Source organism: Rhea pennata, chromosome 20 (assembly GCF_028389875.1).
Source record: "Rhea pennata isolate bPtePen1 chromosome 20, bPtePen1.pri, whole genome shotgun sequence".
Lineage (NCBI taxonomy): Eukaryota > Metazoa > Chordata > Aves > Rheiformes > Rheidae > Rhea > Rhea pennata.
Window position 1 is genome coordinate 12,799,903 of NC_084682.1, and position 21,648 is coordinate 12,821,550.

Genomic DNA, 21,648 nt, shown 5'->3' on the forward strand with positions numbered 1-21,648 from the left:
CAGAGGTCCCTTCCAACCTTACGGGTTCTGTGGTTCATTTAAACTTTGACTGGACCTGATCTAGGGCAAATTGCTCTAGTTGACTCTGCTTTGAGCAGGTGGTTTGAACTAGAAGTCCCTTCCAGCCTCAACTATTTTGTAATTCCGTGTAGTTTTAGTCTGCTCTCTGGGAGGAAGGAGCAAAGCAACTGCCTTCAACACTACTTGCCTAGGACTTATTCCCATTTGCAGTAAGTGTATCTGGGTATTTATCTAAGGCTGTGCCTCTCAGATTTGTAATGCATTAAGATGCTCTTGGCTTCTTGGCCTCCTAAGGAGTGTACTCTTTGGCACTCTTTGCTGGGAAGAACCTGGGAATTGCACGTCAAATCCAGGGAGTGAATAGTGTTTAGCCAGGGACTGGCTTCTGGGACTGCATGGGAATGGGGAAGGAGAGACAGGAAAGGGCCTCGGGACACGTGTCCTGATGAATCTTCCTGAAAATGTCATGTCTTCGGTTGCTGTGGCCAAAGAAGAGTGTTCTCTGTTGCTGCTGTGAGTGGGCTTCTCACATACCCCTGGGAGATGATGGGGAGGAGGGGATTATTCAGCCATCAGACAAGATTATTTTGAGACTCTGCTTTGTGTTTGATTAGAGTTTAAAGTTGCCATAAGTGTTCCGTGCTCTTTCAAAGACTTGAGTCTTGAATAGCACTTGAATATACGATCTTGGATGGTGTGTGGTGCCACTTATATGACTTTCTCAAGCCATGCTTGTGCTTTTGTTTTTGAAAGCTACGGATCTCTATGACAATTTAAATGCCCTGGTGCTGCTGTGGTTATAGTCATGATGGTCTGAATACATGGACAAACAAGGTTTGAATACAGGAGGTACTATCTCTTATCAGACTATGAGTATTTAGAAAAAGCAGATGTTTTGCACATGCAGGTACTTTTTATACCTGATACAGAAATAGCAAATTTCAACCCAAAATCTGGCTAGAGAGCAGTGGCTCTGAGTTGAATCAGTTAAACCATCAGAAGGGAAAAGAGCTGGTGATAAGGAGCAGAGGGACTGTTAGCAGAGTACAAAGTGATTAGGTGGTTATCTCATAGCAGGAAGAGAAATAAGCAATTTATAGCTGTGGAATGTGGAGATGCTATTGGAGAGGAGAGATGATACTGTGCTGTAAGCTCGAAGGTGTTATCCTGATACTGAAGGGAGACCCACTGATAGAGTGGTGTGGTTGCTTTGCGAGAAGTTTCCCTTCCTTTCCCTTGTGCCAGTGACTGGATGTTTTTGCCTTTATCTGAGAGTTCTGTTTGCATGGTGAAGCTCAGCATTCACCTGTGTGGTGTATGTGTGTGCATTGGATGAAATGCTCTTCTGTTTCCAAAATAAAATAAAGCATCCAAGGCCCAGGAGATTCTGAAGTTGGAGACTGTTTCTTTTGTGGCAGGGATTGTCCTCCAGCAAAAGCTGTAGCTGCTTCTTCACAGAAGATCCAACACAGAATAGTGTTGGATCAAACATATCTGATCTGGGAATTTTATTTTTGTATTGAAGTAATCCCCTATGTGGTTCTGAGTGTCCCTGCTTGATAAATATCTTTGAAATTATGATGATATCAAAAATGGCCCTCAAAGTCCAAAGGATGTTGGAGGATTTGGTCTACATACCATTTTTTTTCGAATGTGCTTCAGGTGCTTGCTGTTTTATGGGGCTTTCAGTATGTTGCAAGTTCTTGTTGCTGGTGGTGCCACCCAGAGAAGAGTATGAGTGTTGAAGTTTTCCAGGAGAGTGGAAGGATATGGCAACTGCATTTGGGATGGAAACCAGTGAGGGGATTTGTGGCTTCATCTAAGTGAGAAAAGGCTTTGTGAATATCCTGAGTGTTACCTCTGGGTGTAGAGGTTGGCTATATGTGGAGTTTTCTCTTCAAACAGCTGCTGAAGCTGGTTGTGTTATGGGACTGTTGTGGAGGAGGAGTGAAGGGCTAGATGATGTCCCCATCTGTCAGCTCTCTTTTATGAGAGTGAACTTCTTTTATGAAGTTTACCAGTGAGTTTCTTTTAAATGCTGAGCTGGCAGAGCTGGTCATTAATAGCTGACCTGCTCCCCCCTCTCCCTGTTTCTCAGAAAACTGCACCAATAAAAAATATTTTAAGATCTGGTCTGCCTAACACCAGTAATGTTACTGATGGACTTGTGCTGAGCCCGTACGACAACTCTGAAATGTCAGCAGTGCCTTCAGCCAAGAAGCACAGAGTTGACTTGTTAGCTGGAAGTGGATGCAGAGTTCCTTTAAAAATTCTAAACAAAGTTCATAATTTAGTCAATAAATGAATTAAGTTGAATGGTATGTGGAGTCATAACTTACAAAATAGTCCTTTGTCAAAGGACACACAAATATCAATGGAGTAAAAGCAACGGTGGGAAATTTGTGGGCATTGCTAAAGCATGCTGATGCAGATACTTTGTGTGGGAGGCAGTGCGGTAACGAGCTATGCCGTCACAGCAGAAATTGCCTAAGCTCAAGGCATTTACATATGGGTTTGCAGGTATGTACATCCTTCTTAGAGGTGGCAGTTCTACAATGGGCTGATTGTATTTCTTGGATATTGTAGCTGGCAGCCTGGCAACAAGATGTCTTGCTCTGACTGCTGTGCTGTTCTGCAATATTGAAAACTCTGTAATGTTGTCTGCAATGCTGACATCAGTATATCAGTGCATTTGATTAAAAAATAGCTGGTAATTGTTAGGGGAATGGGGAAAAATTATTGTTCTTTCAGACAGGAGTCCTGCTCAGTTATCTGACTCCAGCTGGATATTGCTGGATTTCAAGGCCTTCTGTTGAGGGCACAGCTTGTACATGACCTGGACACTTCCCTCTAAGTGACAGTGCTCCCTGAGGCCCTGAAGACCTCCCTGCCAATAGTGTCTTGGTTTATTCTCTACTGGAGATAAATATTGAAGACAGGCAGCATAAATCTTGAGCTGCTTTTAATGCCAGCAGTGCCTGCTTAATAGATTTAAGCTTCTTGCAGTCTCATAGCATTGTTAATGAGTTTCCAGGCCCAGCAGAGGTGGAGCAGAACTGTATTTTTCTAAGTGAGCCATCAGATTATTGGCAAAAATGCAAATAAAAGAGCTGCTTTGGTTGCAAGAGCCCTGTTGGCTCAGAGCCAACCCATCCATCATTGGGTTGCTTGAATGACTGCCTCCAATTTTCGTGTTTGTTAATCGCACATAGGTAGCATTTGACCTGTAAATTTAAAATAACCCTGTATGGGAAGGTAAATGTAATTCCTGTGAGTGTGGAAGGGTGGGGACAGAGAAGCTGCAGGCGTCTCTGTTGTGCCAGAGTTGATGACAATACCAGGAGGCAGTCTCTGTAAATGAGATTGGGGGTTAGGTTTAGCTCGGTTGGTTAGAGCATGGTTGTGGGTTTGATTCCCATATGGGCCACTCGCTTGAGAGCTGGACTAGATGATCTCCAGAGGTCCCTTCCAACCTTACCAATTCTGTGATTCTAAGTTTGCAGTACTGATAATAGTACAGCAAGTAATCATCAGCTGGAAGAAAAGCAGTGCAGTAGGGAGTTGAGAGCTAAACAGTATTGAGAGATTTTACCTTGTTTTGGGAAGTTCATCTGGAAGAAGTGGTTTTTGTCCATATTATGTTCTGAGCTCTCATGTGGTACCATTGATAAGGTGTTAGTATTGGCTGAGTTGTATTGCTCAGCACACTGGGTGCCAAGACCAGTGACGTTATATCATTAAGGATGAGAGCCGCCTTATTTTGGATAATGTGAGAAGCTGCAAGGGGGAGGAGTACAGAATGAGGAAGAAGGCTATGGGTGCTGGTTGTTGGGTTTTTTTTCATTATTATCTTTTTGCTTTTTCTTTTTAATGAGGGAACTCCTGTATCAGATTCACTCTGTTTCTGCCTTACAGGAAAAGATATATATTCTGTCTGTGTGGCAAAACACAGGTACTGTTTTGGTCAGGTGCAATCATGACCTGCTTGTGGAAAGCTTTGTATATACCTAACTGTCCTTGGAGCATTTTAATTTTCCCTGTGTGACCTCTAGTCTCCTTGGCCGGTCAGAGATGGAGGTTATTAGGTGGATGCACTGACCTGATGATTTCTTATAGCAGTTGCTGTCTAGACCAACAGGTTTGCTGCATCTCCCCCTCTGCTACCCTGTACACTGATGAATTAGAGAGCTGGAAGAGTGTTCTTTGATGAATCCCACATGGGAGAGTTCGTGGGGGGTTTGCTAGCATGCTTAGAAAAATATGTCCTCTGCTATGTGTTTAGGACCCTGTCGGTACTCTGCCCACATACTGACCCAATCTGAGACAGGTCAGATTGGAGAAATTCATCAAGCTACCACTAAGGCTGTTTCTAGTCTTATGAAAATGTTCATGGAAAATGTCTTTGAAGAGACTATCCTTCTAATCACAGTCACAAAGAGAACAGCTCTGGGTGAAGGTTTTGATGCAAAATAATCAAATGTTGAAAAGCCTAAGTGCAGACTTGAGCCTGTTTTCGGATCCAGCTCTCCTCTAATGCCTTTGCATGAAATCATTGTTCATTCCATGCCCGTGGCTGACACTTTTAAGTGTTGCCTGGCTTTTCACTGCAATGTGAAAAGGTTTAGAGTTGCACTAGTATTTTAGGAATTGTAATGAATAGTTGGGTTGTTACAACTATAGAAGTGGTGTTGTAGGATTTAAAGTTCACTATTTTATCTTAAGGTCTTAATTTCCACTTCAAAAGATTATTGATCTTTAACTTCTTGAATTAAATGTTTTTTAGAAGTTGCAATCACAAAAAAGCTTAGAAGAAAGAGGACCTAAATATGAGATAAAGAACACCTCAGCTCAAGAAGAGATTGGCCCACTGAAAAGTCCCTGGAGATGAGAGTGATTGGGCAGCTCTGCATGCATTGGTCTATGTTAAAGAGAACGAAGAAGCAAAGCGGGCCAGATGGCTCAGTTTGTTTCTCTTACTTACCTCAATCAGTGGATGGGAAAACCCACCAGTGTCTCCTGCAAGTTCCTGGGTCAGAAGTGATTTGGAATAGACTCACTGGAAGCCTTGGTTTGAAGAATGTCTTGCTTCCCAGGTTTTGGGACAAGGCCCACCTGAGAGCAGTAGCAGCCATCAAAGTGTCAGCATATGATAATGGTAAAAGATGACTGTTGTGTTCTGTCCTTGAATGTCATATCCTAGGCTGAGGAATGCTCCTTACAGAATCTTTAGACATGATGTGTGCAGTAATGGTTATTCTACTGAAAGCTTAAAGGTTTTGAATCATTTAAAAAAAAAAACAGTAGCAGCTTTTCCATACCTTTATAATGCCCTTTTTCTGCCAAGTATATTGGGTATGTAAGAGAAGCCTGAATTCTGCTGTATGGGTGTAGGTTTTCAGAAGAATGCAGATAAGTGAGTCATGCAGCTATTGCATGTTCAACCTGAGATATCACTCAAATCAGGGCATTTCTATGCAAGGCATATTAACTTCTCTTAAAAATGCTATTGCTATAAGAAGTGGCTTATTCTTGGCCTCCATCTGTGTTCCTTGCGAAGATAGTGCTTAGAGTGGGTAATGGCACCATGTCTGGATTCTATCTCACTGTGATCAAAAGGAATCTGGAGCTCCCCGTCTTGAAGAAATTCTGAGAGTACTGCAAGGACTTTTAATAGCATATGATGCTTGCTTTGGCTACAGTAAATGAAGCAGCCTAGTGGGGAAGTGATTTGAGCAATGTAAGTAGAAGCTCACCCACTTTATTTTCCTCTGTGGTTTAGAAAGATCCTACTTAACTCTTCAGAGTCTCTACACCTTTGTAGACTGGGCATGTGTTAACCCTATTGCTGAACACAGTCCTGTCTTTTCCTTTATGAAGCACATAAAACTCAATGAAGCTTGGGTGAACTTTCCAAAGTCTGGAAACTTCTGCATCTTCCTTGCTTTCTCTCCCAAGAATTATAGGAGCTATGTGATAACTGAGTTCTGTCTGCAGCTTAATGACTTCTGTGTTTGGCCGTAAGGTGGTTTAAGAGCTGTGGATGATGGAGCCACATAAAGTAGAACTGCTTTCAAGATTCAGCCATGGAAAGATGTGTAATTTTTGCTCTTAATTGCAAATAAAACCAACCAACTATTTATAAATTCTCAATCTTATTCTTTTAGATTATTTTATTCAATTTTATGTGGAAAAAACACCATCTAAAAGGAGCCATCCTTTTAGGTCTGCGATAACCTACATGGATTTAGATGCTATCTAAAAGGATGACTCCTTTGGAATCATTTAGATAGCATCTAAATCCATGTGGGTTATTGCAGCTCTATTTCTGTGGGCTGTACCAACTCTGAGCAGCGTTGTTCAAACTGTCCATGAACTAAACACTTTGGAGCTCCTAATCTGACTGAGCTGCTGCTTCTTTTTTCAACAGCCTGAAGTTAAAAAAAAAAAAAAAAAATCATAGTTTAATCTGTTGCTGAAAGGATTCCCATCCGAACCAACCTCTGTGCCCTTGGTACCGCTTACCCTGCCAGTGGGATGGTGGTGTGTTGGTGGTGTTGGAGTGTCTGGAAATGGAGGCCTGTCAGCTGGCTGGAAAGTGAAAACAAACCAACTATTTGTGAGAAACAGAAGGAACAGAAATAAGTCTGTATTTTTGCAATTGAAGCAAATTGTCTGAAAAAAGTGTTTGCTTGATGGAAGCAGGCTTTTGTGAACTACTCGTGTGGTCTTCCTGGCAGATGGCTGCTTCAATGGCTCTAGCTGTGTTGCATCCCTGTGGTAAGGCATAATCCAGGATTGCTTGGCAATAGCAGGAGAATGGCCAGTGAGTGATGTTGATATCCACGATGATATTCAGGCAGTAAACTCTTTTTAATTACAAACTTTGAATTCATGTAATTTAACTGGGTTCTTACTGAAGACCCTAGCTGCTGAACTGTTCATGTTTGCCTAAAGTGCCACCAGGTTTTTCAGGCAGAATTTCTAATTTCGTTGTAGTTGTATTTGGGGATTGGAAACCTGCTGCATGGTTACATGTGCCTGAGGGTCATAATCAACAACACTGAACAGATAGTAACGCTGAATAGATATTGCTTTGCATACAGGCACAACTACGAACAGGGGGAGTTAGAAAGCACCAGCGCTAGTCTGCCTTTGAACTGTGAGTTGTTGCTCCAAGGCCTGATTTGTGGTAGTGAAATGTGGTAGTGAAACATGAGCTCTAGTCTGATCCCCCAAAGATACAGATGCTGCTTAGCTCCTTGGCTTTCTCCTGAGCAACTCCTACCCTGGAACAGGCTGGCCACGGGCCTACCTGTACAGGGATGCTGCTGCTGCTTGGGGGAAGTGTGTTGTGCCCCAGAAAAGAGGTTAACTAAATTAATTTCCAGGCACTTGCAGAGACCTGGCCTAATGACTTCTCTGCTAAGTGAGGTGGCAGGAAAGTATGGGGTTAAGTAGGAGTGGAGCAGGTACCTGGGAACTGGGGTGAGGAGGTACTGTCACGGGGATTAGTGCAGACTGGAGCCATGCAAGGCTGTGAAGGTACTGGGCAAATCTGGCCCATCTTGCAGAGCTGCTGATCGGTGGTGATGGACTCTGGGCCACAGCAGATGAGGAAGGGTGGGGTGGCCAGGGATGCTGGAAGGGGAAGGAATTGGAAAAACCCTGGTGGGCTCTGAGATGAGATGTGAGCAGATTGGAAGCGAATGTGCTTCTAGCCTCGAGCAGTCTGTGAGGCCAGGGGAAGCTGCATGTGATGAGCAGTGCCAACTCCAGCTGACAGGACAAGCCTGGTAGCAGTGACTGCTCACCTGCTCTTTCCACCTCTGTCATGTGCAGCAGTCTCTTGCCTTGGTGGGGGCTTCTGCTCCTGCTTTCCACCTCTGTCACCTCCTAGCTGCCTAGCACAGCCCTCTACAAACCCTTTCCTCACCAGGGAGAGCACCATGTGTGGACAAAACTAGTTCCTTCAGAAACTGTTTTGCCTGCAAGCAGGCAAAGCCTATCTCAGTGCTACCATGGTGCTGATAAACCACTGCTGTGTGCACAGTCAGAGTGAGTGTCCTTAGCTGTTGCATGGGGGCATGGGGATATAGCCCCTGCTGAGTGACTTGTTAAAATGTTGTTATAGTGTGGATTATAGTGAATGCTGGGTAAGTGCTGAAGAAAAGCTACTGCAAAACTGTCTGCCCTTCCTTGCAGAAGAAAGGCTACCATCAAAAGCTCTGTGTCCTCCCTTCTCCTTCAGTGATGCACAGGAGCACTCAACCTTACACTTTTTATTATGGAAAGCGTTGCCAGTGGGGTGAAGTCTGGGAGCTGTGTTGGTTTTTTATTTTTTTTTTTTTCCTGTGCTATCACAGTGCAGGAGAGCCTGTCTGGGATGCAGGAGGCTTCCTTTCCCAGATCTGACTAGATGAGGGAGCAGGATGTCTTCAGCAGTATGGGGACAGAAGATGCTGTTTTCTTGCATTGGCAGAAGGGAGATGCTGAAACAACTAGAGCTCTGTAATTAATTCTTAAAACTTGACAGAGTCCTTTTTATGCATAATAGAATGTGTAATAATAACAAGAAGAAATCTGCTTGTGCTGGATAAGATTTTAGGTGTGCTGGAAGGAGAACTGCTCAGATTTCTGGCATTGATAATGTGTGTAGTCAATATCAAAAAGCAGACAAAACCAACTTTGACTTTGTTACTGCTCTAGACCATGTTTTGCAGAGAAACAGAGGGAATATTTTGTGGAAAAAGAATATCTTGTAGAGATGCAACCCTGCAGAGTTAGCTACCCATGTAGCTCTGCAAGGATTAGCAAGACACGTCCTGCCTTTAGGTATCATATCCTGGTTGAAAGTCATATTGTGTATTCACGGTTATTCCTTATTTCTGTGATGTGCAGGTTGTCCAGAGAACGAGAGAAAGAGCATCGTGTGTTCCATAGCACTGCCAGGCAGCTCAACTATTTGACATGATATAGAAAGAAAGAGGCAACCAGTTGCTGTAGCTAGCCCTGAGATGGAGCTGTCTTGTTGGGCTGGACTTTCTAAAAAAAACAGCATAGGGCCAGGCAGGACTGCAGTGTTGTTTGGAGCACCTGTATGTCTTTAACCTTTACATTCATCTTCATTCTTCTTCTACTGAACTCGGTAACTTGGTTTGACAAAGGAGGTTGGTCAGAAGATCATATGGTCTTGATATCAAGACATGATGAATGCTCTCCTGTACTTTGTTAGCATTTTGTTCCATCCACGGGCTTCGTTCTAGCTGGAACCTGGCAGGAGACATGCACAGTTTTCCACCAATAACTTTTACTTTTCTGTGCTAGATTAACCACATCCACAATTCTCAGCATTTCTTCTTTGTAAAGTAATAGCGGCTTATAACCAAAATGTTTGGTTGTCTTTTTACAGAATGCAGTTTGTTTAGCTTAGTGTCTTTCTGTAAGTCATTTTCTCTAGTTCTTGAACAATTTTTACTGTTTTGTTATTAGGTTTTCTCCCAGCTTCTCCAGCTAGTCTCCAAATGAAAGTTTACTTGCTTGTATCCAGCTAGGTACAAGCTGTCCCTTTCACTGACCCTTAAGCCCAGGTCCAGTATTGATGGTGTTGCATTTGTACAGCTGGTAACTTCATGTATTCTGTGGGAGCACGATTGTTTTTCACAAATTTCATGGAGTTTCAAAATAATGGAGCACAACAGTTTATCTGACCTGATCTGATACATCATAGGATGTTGTAGTTCAGTGTTTTAATAATCTGGAGACTGTGGTAGATCAGTGCAAGAGAATTTGAAATTCTCCCATGCTAAAGGAGCTGGTCAGGTGATTGGTGGAGGTTCCTGCCAGCCTAAATGCAGATGACTAGTTTGGTCCTGAGCATGTGAATTGTGGATCAAAGGTGACCTTTTGGCTTTCTGAGGAGACAGATCTTCATTATTCAGTGGTCCAGAGATGGCTAATGTCTGGTCTACAGAAAAAGTTCAGAGAGTGTTACTAAATAGTTATCAGGATAAAAAGAAAAGGAAATCCTTCACTGACCATTGCACGCAGATGCTTTATGTTCTGCAGCTTAGTATTTGAGTGCATTTATTGTCTTAGTACTAGACAGACAGTCTTCTGACCAGGCTGAGGGTGGTACAGCGAGTCCTGGTTATCCCTTGACCCTGGAAGGAGAGGATTGCATAGGGGGTTAACTATCAACAAATTTTAAGAAATAAGCCAGGCATTAATGGATAACAGCTGTAGAACTTCCACAAAATTGGATTACTTAGATGTTTTGCTAGATTAGATAGCTCTCAAACTGAAACATATGTGGTCAGCTCTTTCTATGGGCTGGCACCTGTATGCAGCAATCAAACAACATCTGTAGACTTCCCTTAGGTGAGCTCTGCAAGCTTGATATTGAAATTATATTTTTTAGTGTCTGTGACTCCTTCTTGTTCTTCTGGTATATCCTCTTCTAGGAAATGCTGTCTAGATTCAGGATCAATGCTATGTTTGAAGATGGGATCACAACCCCCTTCTGTCTTGTACTGCCTGCCCTCAGCATATCCACAGACCATGTTTGTCCTGCCACAGCAGAGCATTGAGCTCCTATGAAGGCAGTTCTCTACCCAAGTTGCAGCTTCTCAGAGCTGTCATTTCCCAGGACAGAGGGTGCCTTGTGCTGTGGGTATTACCTGCCTTTGTGATTCCCACATGTATCATCTTGCAGTTGGCTGTTGCAGCTTCTTTGTATCACATTCAAGGTCCTAGAATATTATTTGAGCATTAGATTATTATTTTCCGTGAGAAGAAAGTGAGATTTAACCCTTTTCTGTATCTTTGTAATTGATTTTTAGCCTCTTTTGATCATTAATCAAGTGTATCTTTAAATGTCAGATATGTGAAGTAAACACAGCCTCTTCTGTGCCTCCTCTGTGAGTTACTGAGTTGATTTTCTTCCAGTTTGCAAGCTCTTAATGAAAATATCGAATTGAACTTGACCCAGAAGTGACCCCTAAATGGGCCTCATTCATCATTTCTCTCAACCTGACTCCGAATCCTTAATCATGTTTCCAGTGCTCAGTCTTGCAGTATGGGTTTGCTACATCTCATCTAGTTGTTCTGTAGCTGTATTTCCATGCCTAGCCCCTGACTGTTACATAGTTCAGGAAAACTACAGACATATTCCCTCCTCGTTGTTTCTCTTCCCTCACAAATTTTGCTTTGATTAAAAACTTAACATATTCTGGCCTAATTTTGCTTTTGAGCAGTATTATCTCCACCCCACTGAAGTGTACTCAGTAGCAATAGCCTTTTGTATGTGTAACAGCTGGAGGTTTCCCCTGTCTGTCCTGAGTATTGTTTGGGTGTATTGAAGTTTGCTTTCACTGACAGCATGGTTTGCTGTTGTGCTACAAGGGCTGATGATTAGTTAGGCTGACAGTCTTAGACAAAACTGTTGCTATTCTTACAAGAGCTGGTGCAGATGCAGTGCACAGCTGTATGCAATCTTGATTAGGAAGTGCAGGCAGTGACCATATTTTTTTGTGCCCAGACAAGTCCCACACTTGCAGTATGAATGCTTTTATTTTAGATCAAGGAGCCTGAAACACGTGGAAAGATAATTCAGAAAAAAACAGTTGTTGGGAGAGAGTGTCTCTACTGTGGCTCAGTGGCAGTTCAGCAAGGTGGATCAGGATGCCTGGTAATCTTAGGGTGCGAGGCAGGGGATATGGCCACATCCTGTGGTGCAGAGATGAGTAAGATGCTACAGGGGTCTCATTGCCTACAAAATGAGTACTCTGGTGCATGCCCATGGCCATTCAGAAGATGCTGCAGTATAAGACTTCCCTGGGGAATACAGAACACTATCTACAAAGTAAAAATGCTTCTCACTAAAGAGAGAGAAACATCCCTCCTTGGGCCTGCTGGGGAGGAAAAGGAGGGGGTCCTGTGGCGATTTTATGGTTGCTGAGGTCCTAGTGGGATAGTGAATTTTGGTCAGTGTGCTTGCCTGAGGACACTTTTCTGCCAGGAGTATGTGAATGCACAGTCCTTGACTGCTGGCTGGAGAAGACAAGTTCCTCCCAAAGCACTCCGGTGAGCAGGAACCATGCAGAGACTGTCACTCCAAAACATAGGGATTTTTGGCAGCAGCCAGGGCTTTTGGTTGTTTGTCAGACTGCTTCAGCTGCACAGCAGTGTCAGTGGGGAGATGTAGCAGGCTGAGGGGCTGCTGAGAAGCTGCAGATGCCTTGCCACATGCAGATGGCCCTGCTTGCACAGTAGTTAAATTTTAAAGAGATTTTTAAACATGTGTGCAAACAATTAGAAAGGTAGCAGTGTTTGGCCAACCAGCTGCCAACACCAGATGCTATGGCAAAGTGTGAAAGCTAGTGGGGCAGAGCCCGATGTAGTGCTAAGTAATTAGCTAAGAACGAGCAGTGCTGCAAAGAGGGAAAACAGATCCTGGCAAATAAAGAAATCTGGAGAGCTAAGTGGCAGGGGAAGATGAATTCCGGCATGCAGAGGGGGAGCAGGCTGGGGACTCCGTAATTAAGAGAGACAGACTGTAGTTCCTCTGCAAGAGCAAGATGCATCTGACGTAACATTAGCAGGAGGCTGCAAAGAGATCTGAGGTTGCAAGGAAACAAATGTATCAATGCCAAGGAGGAAGTGTGTGGAGCACCCCAGGAAAAGTTCACAAAAATATTTCCTATGCAAGAGCTGAGGAGGGAAAATGAATGCTTGGTAGCCAGTTTCTACAAATCCCAGACCTGCATTCATCATATTATGTTCCTCTTCATTTCTGTGTGGCCCAAAGGCATCATTGCATTGTTTTTGTGCAATTCCATAGGGTCTCTGTTATTTTCCAATTGTTCAAGCTTTGTTTCATCTTTCTTGTCAAAGACAAATTCAGAGAGAGAAATTTGATTTTCTTCCCTTCCTATCAATGTTCCTAGTTTCTCAACTCCAATTACCCGAAATGAAAATGGGTACTAAGTTGCCTTTCTGTGAAGGACACCAAATGAGCAAAATGCTGAAAGTTTGAAACGGTGAAATAGGGAGCAAGAGAATTTACCATGAGCTGGAATCAGACTGCTGAACTGCTGCCACATGTTTGCTGGTCACTGTGATCCCCTTGCTTTTGGACTTCCCCTTTATCCATTTGATCTTTTGTGGTGCATGTTGTTCCTTGTTAAGCTAGTGAGCATGTTGGGCAGAGACTGTCCAGCATGGTAGGATTGTACCTTCTGCTCCACTTCTTTGTGCATGAAATGAAGCTGCAGTCTCAGGGACTGCAAAGCCAAGAATACTTTGGCTTTGATTCCTGTGGTGACTCTTGCAAGTTGCTTGTCAGAGAAGCTGGATCTTTAAGTACCTGAAACTTTGGGTCTGACAGAGCAGCTTACAAGACCCTGGCCTCAGGGTAGTTCCTCCCAGCTTTGGCAGTAAGGCTATACTTTAGACTGGAAGATTAATCTCACTGCTGCACCGTCAGCGAGAACAGCTCCCAGGCACTGAATGTGTCCCATAGACCTTGTACCCTCAGGCTGGTCAGCAGAGTTTCTTGTGCAGCAGTGCCAGGTTACTATGATCCTCTTTGCCATCCCATACGGCGCAAAGGGCCTGTTCTGGTAAGTCAGCATAGCTGTGGCCCTCAGTTTGTCTCCACACTTGTGGCAAATATGCTGTTTTGTGTAATGTTGCCTCTGCTTGAGATGAGAAATCTTTTGCCTTTTGGCAGTAGAAGATGCAGCTGCAGGTCATGTTGCCCATGTCTCTCAGGAAATGCTTAGACATTGCAGTCATGACGGTGTGTCAGAGCTGGAGAGCAGAGACCGAAAGTATTCCTGTCCAGTGAATTAATGAACACTATGGAGAAGGGGGCTAGTGACACATTGGTGACAGTTGCAGATGACATTGTGCTTGGGTGGAGCAGGAAGCCAGAGCATACATGCTGGGGAGCACATTAGTGCTGCCTCCTGCCCAGCATGCAGCAAATCAGAGCTGCCCTCGGAGCACTGCTGAGGGCTATTGTGCAGCCAGGCTTATTTTGGCTGTGAGTTGTTGAGAAATGAGAGGGAGGATGGTGTCTAGGCAAACTGAGCAGAGCTCAGAAGCTGCAGATAGACTTGGAAGGCATAGGGAAAAGTTTATCAAGAAATGGTAGGAGTAAAATTGGGAAAGCTCTGCTCAGCAGCACAGCAGTTGAATCAGCTGCAAGGTGCCAACACCAAGAAGGGGGAGCTGGCAATGGCTGCAAGGGGGAGCAGCGAGGAGCCCCAGGGTGCAGTACTGGGTCCCATCCTGTTCAACTTTTTCATCAATGACTGCATGAAGGGCCAGAGTTGCTCCTCAGCAAATTTGCTGACAATACCAAGCTGGGAGGAACGGCTGATACAGCTGAGGGCTGTGCTACCATTCAGAGAGACCTGGACAGACTGGAGAGCTGGGCGGAGAGGAACCTCGTGAGGTTCAACAAGGGCAAGTGCGGAGTCCTGTGCCTAGGGAAGAATAACCCCATGCACCAGTACAAGCTGGGGGCTGACCTTCTGGAAAGCAGCTCTGGAAAAAAGGCCCTGGGAGTACTGGTGGATGACAAGTTGTCCATGAGGCAGCAATTTGCCCTTGTGGCCAGGAAGGCCAATGGTATCCTGGGGTGTGTTAGGAAGAGTGTTGCCAGCAGGTCGAGGGAGGTGATCCTACCCCTCTCCTCAGCCTTGGGGAGGCCTCATCTGGAGCAAGGCAGCCTTTTGACAGAGATCATGGAAAGATGATCAGCCGCAGCCTATATGTCTCACTTAAAGGAGAACAGATTAGGGCCGTGATGGAGCTGGTGGTGAGCATGTAACTGTGTAGCCATGACGAGTTGCTTTGCTTTCAAGTTTGGAGATGTGGTACTATGAAAGATCAAAGGAAGGATGAATCAAATGGTGCCTTGCTGTTGCAGTAACCTGCTCAACAGAATTTGGCTGGGGATTTAGGTGACTTCAAGCTCAGTGAATCAAGACAGTTTCCAAAATCCAAGAGCTGGTTTTGTTGTGGAGGGTCTTCAGAGGGGCCTTTGGCAGAGCAGGCAGCTCTGTGTTGAGGTGCTTGGCAATTTGTGCCCAAAACTGGCTGACAGAATGAGGCTTAGAGATTCATGTTTCTATTACAGTTCCCACCAGTGAGGCTAACACTGATATACTCTTTTGGGCATTGCTATGCCCTGGAGAAAGGGAATTGCTATTGTCAGTGATATTCTGGTGTAGCCCTCTGTCTAAGAGGGGTTTTACAGGGAATTTGGATCAATTAGCATGAAAGCCCTGTGTTCTGGCATCTTCTGATTAATAATAATGTGTGCTGGGCTCTTCCACCATGTGCCTTTCCTTTGGAAGATTTAAAAAGCAGCTGAGATACTGCACAGGGGAGCTCCTGCACTTCCCCAGAAGAGGCCAATGTGTCCTTCTGGAGAAGATGGGGAGGAAGAGTTAGCACTGAGTGCTGCTGGAGGGGAGGGAAGCCCCAGTGGAGTTCCCTGTAACCTGTATGTTATCATATATTTAAATGTACTTGAACTGCAGCCCATGATGTCATGTGCCCTCTACTGGCTGAGCAATCCTTTTTCTTTAATCATGCAGAAAAGCAGCTGTTTGAAGTCAATACTGAGCTCTACCTTGAAGCCTCTTGAGCTCCACAGGTCCACAGCTGTGCTCAGAGGATGGTAAACCAGAGGCTGGGTGTGGGCAGGCAGAGACATGTGCCCTCTGGAGCCCAATGGCACACTGAGAAAAGACAGCTGAGGAATGTTATGGACTTCTCTGGACTTTGTTGTTGTGTGGGTGGAGGTGGGTGTTGTGACATCCAATGAAGTAACAAAGTTGCAGTAACTGGTTCACCAGGCAGGGTATTGTGTTGGTAAATCTTCCTGTGGAAGCCCTGGCCAAGATCAGGCACCATCAGATGGGCACCATGGGTCCATGCAGCAAGCATCATCCATTCCCTGCTCAGAATGGGGTCTCAATATGGTGAGAGGTGGGAGAGAGATGCAGCTAAAGGAAATGAGGGCCAAAACCAGCAACCTGACCTAGTTATACTCTTCCTTTCTGGCCACAACTTTTTTTCTGCCTCTGAACTGTTGTGAGCAAAACAGTTACATGTACTTTAGTCAGTGTTTAAAAATATAAAGCTGGCCATTCCTTAGAAAAAAGACTGGATAGGTCAGTAAAGGTGTCCAAACTCTCCAGCAGGTGCTTCCTGGGGCTTTATTTTGCACATGCTGCTCTGGTATGAAATAACAGAGTCTTGAAAGGCTCTCTGGCCACTGAAGCTCTTTGGACTGTAGGAACTCTTAAGGTCATTTTTTACCACTATTGTTAGAAAAAGTTTTCTTTCCAGCTAGAGGCAATATCTATTTTTTTATCATGGAAATGTAAACTCTAAAAATAACCTTTCCACAAGTCCCTGGCTGGGTGATTTTCTACACAAAGCCCTGCTTCTCTTTGCCCAAATGAGGTCACAGTATGGGATGTGCATTTCCTTGTGCATGGGGTGAAGGACTTCACTCTCCATCTGGACCTGATCCCTGGGTCAGACCATGCTCCTCAGCTCTCATTGCAGTTGCTTGTGTGCTCATAGATTTGCTTAGCAGTTATGGTCCCCCTTTGCTGCAGCCACTCTAATGTGGACTTGCTCTCATGTAATGAACTGTTGAAATATGGCTATCTACTTTAGGAAGAGCCATGGTGAGTGGCCTGTGTTAAATAACTGCTGGGTCCATAGATTGGAGGTGACTTAGAGCTGGTTTGGGTTGGCAGGCAGCATGGCAGGGAGAGAGAAGGGTATGGGACCTGCACATGACTTAGCTTTACCATGTTCATGGGTATTTTGTGCTCCAAGCAGAGCTGTTCCTGCTGCTGCTGGAGGGGAAATGTGTGATTCTCAGGCCTCAGCAGCAAGCAGAAATACATCTTTTCTTGAGTGTAGTAGGCAACAGGAGAGGATAGCTCAGGGTAGTGGGATCACTCTGGACTCTGTGTGAAGGGGAGACTGGTGTTGATGTGTGGGCTTTAGAGATGTTCTGCTGCGTGGAGAACAGGTTGTGGAAGTACCAAAGGGTACCTTAGCCAGCCTGCCCTGCTTGTAGTGCATGTAAAGGCTGGCTGTGCCACCGGGAGCAGCAAGGCCCCGATCCCTGCAGGAGGGGCAACCATGAAAAAGATGGGCAGCCTGGGCCTGTGAGCTGCTGAGCAGCTTCCAATAGAAATCCTGCTCTTGAAGCATTCCCATTCATAAAGGTGGTCTCTCAGGTCAGGATATGCAGAGCTCTTCTGTGAGCCATGGTTGCATCTATTAGTAGACTATAAAAGCCAAGGCCTGGAAGCTAGTGGTGTTGCCCAGGGGTCAGTACTGGGTCCAGTCTTATTCAGGTTGTTCATCAGTGATGTGGATGAAGGAACAGAGTGCCTCCTCAGCATGCGATACCCAGCATCTCTCCAGAGCTGTGTCTCTTTGGTGCACCCTGTCCTCCGTGGTCTGGCGGGTAGGCTCTAGGGTTTGTAAAGGTCCAAGCCCCAAAAGTCTCAGCTGAATGGCATCTTTTATCTGGTAGCAAATTACTGATGCAGCACCTGACCTTAATCAAGGTTTTTGCCCCAGCAGTACCCTGCAGGCCTCTGGCTTCTCTTTGGTGGCTTAGCCTGGAAGACCTTTAGTGATTGGGCTTTGAGCTTGGTAGAGAATTAAAGGAAGGTAATGAAAGAGTTCAGCAAGGCATTGCAGGAATAGATCTGATCAGGTTCACTTGACATCTTTACTTGATGAGATGGAAAGTTTGGTTGATGAGTACCTGTGCAAGTGAGTAGGCCTGCCTTGCCTTCACAACCCTGCTGCCAGCTTGCCTGTGCCCTTCAGGCAGAAAGCTGGGCGCAACTGATAGGATGGGTTGCTGATAGGATGGGCAGGATGATACTTGGCCTTTCATCTCCAGCGATCCTTCAGCCCTGCTGCAACCGTGTTGCTGTGCGTGCCTCTTGTGTGCTCGGCCATGCTTCTGCTTGCCCAGCTCCCCTGTGCTGGTTCCCCTGTGTGCAGCAGGTGGCTGTGCACAGTACTTCATGGTGATGGGAGCAGTGCTGTACCATTTCATTAAATAGTCCTAGACTTTTGAATTACTTATCTCATACACTAATTGCCTCTGGCTTGTTCTGCCCTGTTCTGTGGGTGCAGGGACAGAGTAATGGCAGGTTGTGGTGCAGCTGCATTAAGGGGGTATGTGTAGGTGTGAGTCATTTGGCTACCCACAGAGGAGTGAGGATGCTCTCATTTGGACGTTGAGGCTTGCAAACGATGAAGGTGATTTGGTCTCTGTACTCAGGCCATCTTCTTCTCACCACAGTTCACTTTGATGTTGTTTCTGCAGTACCTCTTATATATAGCAAATCTGTATCCTATTACAGGCTTTGAGACAACTACTGTTCTCCTGGGAGAAGGGAGATGAGTATTGCTTCATTCCTTGGTACTTCTGTCCTGGGAATCTATAATGTCAAGCTGGTTCTTAAGTGCAGCTCTGCTCTCCTGAGCAGTAAGGCCCAGTGAATGTCTTAGCAAGCGGGTGCTGGTATGTCAGGTAGTGTGAGGTTTGAATGGGAAGCTGCCCAGTGCTGAGGCCAGTTCCTTACCTTTGACTTGCCAACAGGATCCCCAAGGAGGGTTACAGCCATGCACCAGCACCCCAAGCACCATGCATGGGCATCATAACCTGATCCCACTGCACCTCTGAGACCTTTGATGCCCATGATTGGGTGCATTGATGGTGACCTTCATCACTTTTTTTTTTATTTAAGTCTAATTTGGCCTGAATTACATTCAGTGGTAGTATTCCGGAACCATAGAAAGAAAACTATCAAAAGAGTGCTGTTTCTGTCCTGGAAGAAAACAACGTGTGGCTCAGATGGTTTGGATGGTTCTGAATACGACACAGTTACAACTTTGATTGTAAGAGGCAGTGTTTGGTATCTCCAAGAGTAAGGAGGTCAACTCAGAGCTGGAGGAGAGGCTGAAAAGAGAGGGACAAATGAAAAAACTTTAGACTATGATCAAAATCAAGACTTTAAAGCATGAAAGAAGAAATGATTTAAATGTCCCAGGCACCAATGTACAAGAGCAGTTAATAAACCAGGGAACTGAAGTTGCTCATTTGTGATCATAAATTCAGTCTAGTTCATATTACTCAGACCTGGAAGAAAGATTTGCGTAACTGACATTTGAAAGCTCTCTAGTTAAACCTCTCTGAAAAGGACCAAGTGTGCAATACCGTTGCTTGTTTTCACATCTCTGACATCAAGATTTTGAGACAGCCTGGATTCAATGAGCGTGTACACCCAGAATGGTGTTTGTGACTGCTGCAGACTCTGAACTGCACTTAGGGATGTTCAGAAACGTCCTTGAGATTTATAAAAATGCAAAGTGAATCTTCTCTTAGTGCAAATGTACTGTATTAGAATGGAGGAGCTTCATTTCCAATTTCGTCTTGACAGGTAAAGGGGAATTGACAACGGAATTAAGCGAGAAGCATCAACACAGAAGATCATGACTTGATCGTTCATATTGTGTGTGCACAGAATAAATTTAGCAAACTGTATAGATTCTCACTGCATCTGTTTGCTTTTTTTATCCCTTTTCTGTAACTCCTGCTTTTGGAGTTTTACTTAGCACTGATTTACATTTGTCTCCTTTTCTCTATATGAGTTTGAGAAGGAGGGGAATACATTTCCATCCTCTCACAGCGGAATGGAAACTGGAGCTAAGAGTTGCAGAAAGCTGGAAGACCCAGCAAGCAGCAGACTGAAGGACAGTATGAATTTTCAGAAGGAGCAGAGTGTGAATGGAAATCTCTCAGCAGTTATGGTGCATTAATAAATGAAAATGCTAGAATAATGCAGAAAGGACAGGAACATATGGGAAACATTTTTTGGAGTGTTTGGAAAATGTGTGATGTAAATATATCTTATGATAGTTAAATTCTTTACATTCCAGTATTAATTCAAGTGATTGCTAAACAGCGTCTATCAAAAATAGACAGTGCTAGATCCAATCTATCTGAAGTTATCGATCTGCAAGTTTTTAAAGAGCTAAGTAAGATTGTGTCTATGCCATTTGCATTGATTTCCAATAAGTCCTCGAATACCCGATGAGCTTTAGGAGCTCAGAAATAGCACAGTGCCAATTTAAAGAAAAAAAATGAGCGGGGGAGGGGGGGAAGCTAGGTAATTATTGACTGATTAGCCTGACGTTGCTTCTGGGCAAAATAATGGACTATTTGAAGTAGAGTCAGATTGATAGAGAGTTAAAGGAGGATAATGTAATTAATGCAGTTCAGCAAGACGTTATCAGAATTGCTCTGGTCAGGTTCAGTTGGTATCTTTACCTGATGACTGCTGGTAGCAGGGAGTAGGTTTGTCTTGCTCTGTTCCCTTCCTAGCCCTGCTGTCTGTCTTCCCATACCACTTGCTGCACTTTTCAAGAGGAAAGCTGGGCCCAGCACCTTGCTCTTGGGACTGCTCTCAACGTAATGACGCTTGGCTTTTTCGACCTCCAGTGTGCTCAGCCCAGGGAGCCCAGCATACCCACCTCTCCTTGCTTCATTTACTAGTGCAACCAGTGTGCTGGGAAGACAGCAGTGCTGAAGGCTGTTAACTCACGGTACTGAGATTGAGGGAGGGACATGTAATGAAGAGGACAGGGCACCTGTGCAGCATAGCTTGTGTATCTTGACAGACTGGCCTCGGATGATGTTTAGTGCCACCATGAGAACAAACATGGTGAGTAATAGAGGCTCAGAGAAGAACCACCAAGAGGATTGAAAGCTTGGAGGAAGATGGAAGGAGATGGTCTGTCCAAGCCTGTTGAAGGGAAGGAGTGATTTGATTATCAGACAAGATGAGAGTTCATCTGGATTTGTTGTTCAACATGAACAATGTCTTCTGGTGGATTGCCCACAGAGGCCATGGCAGAGCAGGCAGAGGCAGCAAATTCTGCTTTGAGACCTATGCTTGTGTAGCAGGTTGGACTGTGGCTCGCATTAATGTCCAGACTGTTTTAATAGTGTTTACGTTGCTCCCCTTTACCTCCACCTCTTTGTTTCCAAGTGAAAACTGTTGCTTCTGTCTCAGACTAATTGGAAAGAAAATATTTTATCAGTTTCTCCCCAAAGAAATAAATGGAATGCGGGAATGAACTGTACCTTCTCTAGTCTTCAACTTCCTTTTGTATGGGTTCATCACAAAACCAAAATGTTTTTCTGCAAGAAAGCTTTGACCCCATCATTTGTGCTAGCTGGGTTATAAGAGGCCAACAAGAGTGGCTGCAGATGAAGAGATTATCTCATAGCATGTTTTGGGGTTAAAGCAGCCCTTGGGAATTTCCATCTTTGGAGATACTCAAAAGCTGTCTGGACAGAATCCTGGGCAACATGTTCTATGTGAACCTGCTTGAGCAGGGGCATTGGACTAGATGATCTCCAGATCATCCTTCCAACCTCAACTGTTCTGCAGTCAGGACCTGCCATCTGGGTCAGCCCTGGCCCAGGCTCTCCATTATCCCTGAGGTTTGGCCCTCAGCAGCTCTGGCTCTGACTCCAATGCTGAGCAGCAGAACCAT

General features: G+C 44.7%; 1 protein-coding gene across 8 annotated transcripts in view; it reads left to right on the forward strand.

Moving 5' to 3' along the window:
* Positions 1–21,648, forward strand: part of STX1A (syntaxin 1A) — a 124,639-nt gene that overhangs the window by 53,359 nt on the left and 49,632 nt on the right. For 7 of the 8 annotated variants that reach the window (XM_062592165.1, XM_062592171.1, XM_062592168.1 and 4 more), the window contains exon 2: positions 4,805–5,176. The exons of the other annotated variant lie outside the window; for it this stretch is intronic. In XM_062592165.1, coding sequence (XP_062448149.1) covers positions 4,906–5,176 — 271 coding nt within the window. In that variant the 5' untranslated portion in view covers positions 4,805–4,905. The remainder of the gene's footprint in view (positions 1–4,804; positions 5,177–21,648) is intronic. 8 annotated transcript variants of the gene reach the window in all.